This window comes from Vidua macroura, chromosome 11 (genome assembly GCF_024509145.1).
Source record: "Vidua macroura isolate BioBank_ID:100142 chromosome 11, ASM2450914v1, whole genome shotgun sequence".
Classification (NCBI taxonomy): Eukaryota; Metazoa; Chordata; class Aves; order Passeriformes; family Viduidae; genus Vidua; species Vidua macroura.
In genome coordinates, this window is record NC_071581.1 from 2,390,142 (window position 1) to 2,397,200 (window position 7,059).

General features: G+C 49.3%; 1 protein-coding gene across 1 annotated transcript; it reads left to right on the forward strand.

Annotated features, from left to right (window-relative positions):
- The first annotated feature begins 249 nt into the window (after positions 1-249).
- On the forward strand, positions 250-5,418 carry LOC128813005 (uncharacterized). Its single transcript, XM_053987748.1, has 3 exons — positions 250-534; positions 1,716-1,751; positions 2,762-5,418. The coding sequence occupies exons 1-3, from the start codon at positions 250-252 to the stop codon at positions 4,220-4,222; spliced, it is 1,782 nt and encodes a 593-aa protein (XP_053843723.1). The 3' UTR covers positions 4,223-5,418.
- The last annotated feature ends 1,641 nt before the right edge of the window (positions 5,419-7,059 follow it).

Below are 7,059 nucleotides of genomic sequence, written 5' to 3' on the forward strand. Positions count from 1 at the left end.
CCTCCCCTCAACGCCCCTGTCGCGACAAGACAAGCCAAACCCGGCCCGGCCAAACCCGGCCCGGCCCGGCCCGGCCCGGCCCCGCCCCGCGCGCAGCCCTCACCCTCCCCCTCCTCCCACTTTCACTTTCGGTTCGCGGGGTTCCGCCCCCGGCCTGACTGACAGGCGGGAGCACCAATGGCTGCCCGGCGCGCGGGCGGTGCCGGCCAATGGTGGCGCGGAGCGGGCGCGCGGGGCGGGTCTGGCGCCATGGCGGAGCCGGCGCTGCTGCGGGAGTACGTGTCGGCACTGGCGGCCCGCGCGGCGCAGGGACAGCCCGCGGCCTGTGCCGACCCTGCGCTCAAGGCCCGGGCGCGGCGGCTGCTGGGCCCAGGGCGCCGCGGGGCCCTGGACGTGCGCGGCGTGGCCGAGCGCTGCCGGCGGGCGCAGGGCGGCCGCGCCCTGCGCGACCTGCTCAAGGCGCTGGAGCTGCTGGAGCTGCTCTGCGTCAACCTCCTGCTGTGCCCCTGGCGCCGGGAGATCCGCTCCCTCAAGGTACGGCACTGCCGCCCGCCCGGGGCTACAGGGCCGCTTCCCCGGGCCAGGGCTTGGCAGCGGCACCGCGAGGTGGGAGCGGGGCCAGGGGCACATCCAGCCTGGGACAGGGAGCGGCGTCAGGGACACATCCAGCCTGGGACAGGGAGCGGGGCCAGGGACACATCCAGCCTGGGACAGGGAGCGGGGCCAGGGACACATCCAGCCTGGGACAGGGAGCGGGGCCAGGGACACATCCAGCCTGGGACAGGGAGCGGGGCCAGGGACACATCCAGCTCGGGGCAGGGTGCCCAGCGCGGTGCAGGGCTGCTCTGAGGTGTTCATTGGCCTTCGCAGGCCTTGTCCTTGCTGAGGCCCTGAGTGCTGAGCAGCTCCGGGAGCTGGGAGCGGAGCTCCTCGTTGTGGTGAGACAGCAGGGAAGGTAAAAGCTACTCTGAAAGGCTTTGCCTTTCATCACACTAAGCTCTGACCAGAATCTGCCTATAAGCAGGGATGTTTTCAGCCGTGGCCATCTGCAGTGGCCTGGTGCCAAAGGCCAGGGGAGCCAGTGCCTCTCTGGTCCCTGAGCCCAGCTCAGAACCTGTAGCTGGTGGAGTGGGCAGGGACAGCCCCTTGGAAAGAGGAAATGCTGCTGGTTTTTGCAGCAGGGTGGTCACGGTTACCCCACTTCCCCAGCACACTGAGAACGTCTCATTGCCCAGGAGACACAGCCACAGTTGTCTTCACACATCCCAAATTTAAACAGACTCCCCAAATACCCAAATGCTGACTTATTGCCCTTGCTTTGACAACAAGTGCTGGTGAGGAAAAAAAAGCCATTTCTTTGATTCTTCCTGCACTTAGGTCTCACCTGTGGATTTTCCAGCAGTTGTAAATTCCTGTTCTTCTCATTCATCTCCCTAAAACAGGGCAAAACATAAGATAGCCAGGTCTACACTTAGTGGGTTCAGCTTTTCCTAACACAAGAATCCTAGGCTGCATTAAAATTAAACTTTGAAGACCACTGTGGGCAACCCAAAGTGTAAGACAGCCTGCTGCAGGCCTGAAATAATTCTATTGCAAGGCACAAGTTGGAGAACAACCAGTACCTTGTGCATGTACAGATTTGATTAAAAGCTACTGAAATACATGGAATAGTATTTCCCATGTCCTGCCTCTCACCTGCTCTGATGTCCCTGCAGTGCCTGCAGCTGCCCCACCTCGAGAAGGAACAGAAGGTGAGGAGTGCAGGGCACTGTTAACAGATTTATTTGAGAATTATATTGTGGCTATTCTGGGGGTTAGTTTTGTTCTCCTGAGCCTCCTGCTTGTGGCACCAATGCTCAGGGGTCAGCCTTGGTCTGGCCCAAGCTGGGCAGCCTGAAAACAAGGTACTCCACTCCTGGAAATCCTGACTTTGCATTCCCACCTCTGTTCTGTTCTGACTTGCCAGGAGTTGGTCATGCCCAGCTCAGAATAGTCTCTTCTGTCACTGAAACCACTGTTTGGTTTCAGACAAAACCAAAAACCACTTCCATGTTACAAACTAGGCCTTGTGCCTGGGGTAGCTCTAAAACCAAGCAAACTTTGAACAGTTTTTAAGTTGTTGCACAGCAGCAACATTTTATTGGTGTTTTGGAGACAGCTTGTGCAATGAGAGGTGTTTGGACAATATTTCTGTTAGAATAGTCTCTCTTAAGAAAGCTGCTTTTAAAAAATGGCAGTTTAATTCAAGGGTAGTAAAGTTCACAGCATGAACCATGGAAAAAGAAAATGTTGCAGTTCGGAAATGGGATTCACAGTGAGTGCATCATGTCTTTTTCTTTAGGAAAAGACCTCAGTGATTCATTCTATAATCTCTGTTTGCTTCAAAAGCTTAGGTTCAGTAGAACACAAAAAGGTTTATTTCTGAGTTTCTCTAGTTTGACTAAAATTATTTCCTTATTCTTTTCCTTTTCTTGAATACTGGTACTCTTAGCCAAGACCCCAGCAGTTTTAAACTGGCACAGCTTCACTGGAACTGATGTGCTGTAGAAAAGCTACAATGCTCGAGAGGCTGCCAAAACAGTGCTGTTAGAAAAGCCTCACTCACTGCAATTCAAAACTCAGACTTGTAGAACACGGCTTTTTTTAAAGCTGTAAGCAAGTTTTGAAGTATTTTTGATCTTTAGGAAATCAGCGGTTTCACATCTCCCTGCACCCCTTCCCCCAGTGTTCACCAGCTTTTCCATGTTGTGTTCTGTTCCAGACCTTCACTGGGAATTTTGTCTACTACATCCAGCCAGTGCTGCCAGAGGACATTGTGAAAGCAGTCCTGGAGAAAATAGGTTATGTTGCAACTACACCAACAGAGTTTTCACTTGTCAAAAAGAGAAACAATGAGGAGACAAAGCAGACTGCATTTGAGATATTCCTGGCAAGAATCGAGTGTGAAGCCATCCTTGAGATGACAAATGAAGAAACACATGGCAATTTGGAGAAGAGCCTGCAGCAGGGCACACAGACACATCGGCATCGAGGAGAGGAGGATGAGGAACATCAGACACCCCAGAGAGGAGACACTGAAAGCCTGGGAAATGAAGGGAGCAGTGAGACACCTTTGTACCTTGTCCCCCAGCAGAAGCGTTCAGCTACCTGTGCTGCATCCTTTGAAGCTGCTGGGAATGCAAGGATCAAAGGGGACGTGGCTCAGTCAGCAGCTGCTGCGTCCCCTGGCAGCCTCCAGGCGCATCTCCCGGGCAAGGGCTCAGACAGCGAGGACTTCCTGATCAAATACAGTGACATAGTCATAGCACAAACACCAATCTTCAGTGAGAGTCTCTCTCCAAAGGCTTTGGAAAAGGAGCCAAGAGCCAGGCTGAGTGAGGAGTGTGCCTTGGCAGGGGCTGCAGAGTTGGCTGCACGAGCCCTGGGGCCTGCGCCTCTGTCCCCGGGACCCAGCGGCCCCCCAGCCTTTGCCATGTTTGCTGACAGCTCCTGTGACAGCAAAACCACCTTGGAGTTTGAAGCTCCAGGAGTCCCAGAAGGATCAATTGAAGCAGAAATTAATGATGCCATAAATTGCATAGACCCAGCCCCTGGTGATGAACCCTTTGAGCTGAAGTCTCTGCCCTACAGGGACTTTTCCTCTGTGCAAAACTGCTGCGTCCCCAGGGAAGAGGACGTTTGCAAGATGTCTTTAACCTTCACAGAACTACAAATGAAGGATGCTCAGGAAGAACTTATGTATCCAGTAGAGGAAAGTGGCCAGCCTGAGGCAGTGGCCTATGCAGAAGGAAGTGACAGGCACATTAAAGAATTGAATCACTCCCAAATAAAACATACATACCTGACTGATGCTGAGCTGCACAAGAGAGCGTCGTCACACCCTGAGCCACCTTCAGCTCTGTGCTGTACTGCTGGGCACACAGAGGATTCCACAGCTGCTTCTGGCAGCCAGAGACTGTTCATGGATCCTGCTAAGGGACACCCAGCTTCTGAGTGCTTCAGGCATATCAGAGAGCCCCCCAACCTCACTTACATCCCCCCCAAAAGCATTGATGTGCCGCCCTCACACGGGAGCAGGAGGAGCCTGGTGCAGCCTGCAGGTGACTCTGCTGGAGGCAGGGAAGGGAAGCTGGAGCACTGCAATTCCCAAGAGACTGACAGCCAGGAGCCTTATGTCATCATTGACAGAACCGAGCAGGCAGTGCTGTGCCATCACACCTGAGTCCATAGTGCTTTATCTGTCATGACCTGGGGGGGATTGTCCTCTCATCTGTGGCCTTGATTCTGTTGTCAGGGAGATGATTAGCTTTGTCACAACAGTTCTAAAACCCAAACCACATCACTGCTTTGGGACAGTAAATAGCAGGAGTTACACAAATTCCTAATGGTTCCTCTCACAAGGAAACCTGAATGGTCACCTTTTTAAAGGGTAGGCAAACTTCTATAAATTTAAATCCATTTAATTCATCAGTCAGATTCCTTCTGTCTGTTCTTAATGCCAGACAAGTTTCTTCAGCTGGGCACATCCTACTTCTCTTTTTTCCCTTCACAGACCTATTACTGGAATACTCTTCCAGTACAAGGTAAATTCTTCTAAACTGGAAGAAGTTTAGAAATGCCATACGGGACTGTGCTTCTCTTAACTCTCTGCATTCCTTTGAAGCTGTCTGAGCTAATCTTCCTCCTGACTTCAGTTGAAAACAGGTTTAGAAAGTTTGATAACATTCCCTTAGCTTTAAAGAGGGAAACAGCACTGTGCACACTTTGTTTTGTAGAGGGATTAACCTGTGTTATAGGTTTTATATCTTATCAATATACAACCATTTGTTACCAAAGTATTTTGTGGCCACCACCACAATTTCCATGAGAAGCCTTGAGCACTGTAACTGTTCACTGCCACCAGCAGGGAGAGGTCCAGCTACAGCTGCCATTTCCCTTGCCCCTGCTCCTGACACTTAATTCTGCACAGAATTTTTCTGCAGGCCAGTTGATCTCACTAAAATGAAGAGAAAAAAAGTCTCATTCTTCACCATTTTAATGGCAGGAGAAAAAATCTGCTCAGAAAAGCATCCCAGTAAGCAGCAGAGGCAGGATCAGGGATATCCTGCATGTGGGAGTGCTGTGTGGAAAGCTCAGGAGTGTTGAATCAGCTGGAAGCTAGGGTCCCAGCACTGAAAGCCTGTGTCACACACAGCTCTGGATGAATTTAGGAAAGCACACTGCTGCTGTGCTTAGGCACAGTCTCCAGTGCTTCTTTATACAAATACCTCCAGAGGGTGTCAGAGGGTGGTGCCCAGCAGCAGGACAAGGAGCAGTTTTCCTAAACTAAAACACAAAAATATTTCATCCCAACAAGAGGAAGAATTTGTTTTCCTGGAGGGGGCAGAGCCCTGGAGCAGATGCCCGGGGAGGCTATGGAGTCTCTGGGACATTCCAAAGCTACCTGGACACGCTCCTGTGTCACCTGCCTGGGCAGGGGGGTTGACTGGGTGACCTCCACAGGCCCCTTCCAACCCTAAAAATTCTGGGATTCTATGATACACTTGTTACCTAGAAAGACACTTTAATACTGCTTCAAGTAGCTTTTTCAGTAGCACTGAAATGCGTGCTGATTTGGGCTGGGGTAGAGTTAATTTTCTTCACAGTGGCTAATATGGAGCTCAGTTCTAAATGCCGAAAAATGCCTTTCATGTACAGTTAAAATATTATCTGAAACTAATTTTGTGTGAATTGTTCATAACTTACTTTCATCCCAGAAAAATTCAGAGGAGCACACATGGATTAGACTAGAAAAACCTCAGGAACTAAAATATAAAGATTTGCTTTTTGAAGAACTAATGGTTGAAATTCTGTCATCCCCTGATTCCAGCAATGTTAAGAGAAACAGAATTTGCCCAAGGTAACACCAGAGGACAGGACTGCCTTCAGCTCTGGGTGGGCTTGTGAGAAATGGGTGTTAGGAACAAAAAGTGTTCACAGGCTGTGTCCTGACAATAACAGTGGCATCCTTTGGGCTGTAAGATTCTCTGTACTAAACCATTAAGTGACATCTTCTGTGCTGTGCAAAACGTGTGCCCGTAGTGAAATTAGAATTCAGAACAAGCTGCAGATGACTGAGCTTCAAACATACAGAACCATTTCCAAAGAAGTCGTTCTTTTGGACTCTTAGAGAAGAAGAAGTTTTGAAAGTTTCAAGAATATCTGGTATCCCCCTACAAAGAAGCTGCAGTAAGCAACTGCACACAAAATCTTACTTTTAAGCTGGAATTCTAAAGATTTACAAGAGAGCAGGAGAATGGCATTCCTGGAATCACAAGCTTTAGTATTAGCTTAGTACTTCACTAGGAAATGCTCTCTCTGTGCAATTACTGTTATTAAGTTGCAGATTTAGAAAAGAAACAGCTGATCAGAATAACTGGACAGGAGCTGCAATTCCTGACTGGGAGCTCTTTCAGTGCAATGGGTTTTAGGCAAACCACAACCCTACAGAAGCAGCACCATCACATATTGTTGAAAAGCCACATAACTGTTTCTGTCCTGCACTAAGTGCCTGACAAATATCTGTATAAAGTGATCAAAGTGCTAATGAAGCCTTGCTTGTTCCAGCTAAACCAACCAAAACCAGTAGGGGAATAATAAATTCTGTACTTCTGTGATCATTCCCCTAAAATTACCCAGAAAATCAATGTGAGAGCAGTCTGAGTGCTGCAGGGAAAGGATTCCCTTGAAGGCAACTCCCAGAGGGTAAAGCACAAGTGAAGGGCAACTCTGCATTTCTTTTGACAAGTTCAGGAATGAAACCCCACTGGTTTTCTCTACTCTCCAAGTACTTACAGGTCATAATAAACTGATTGTAACATAAACCCAAAACAACACCTGTGTTTTTCTTTATAAAAAGAAGTAAAATCAAAGAATGCAAACCAGCTAAGAAATCAGTTAATTCTAGGATGTTTTTAGAAACATTTGAAAAGAATAACAAACACAGTCAAACAAATACATGCACCCTGTATTTTCACTATTCCTCAGCTCAGTCAGAACAGGGCTGGGGTTCTCATGAAC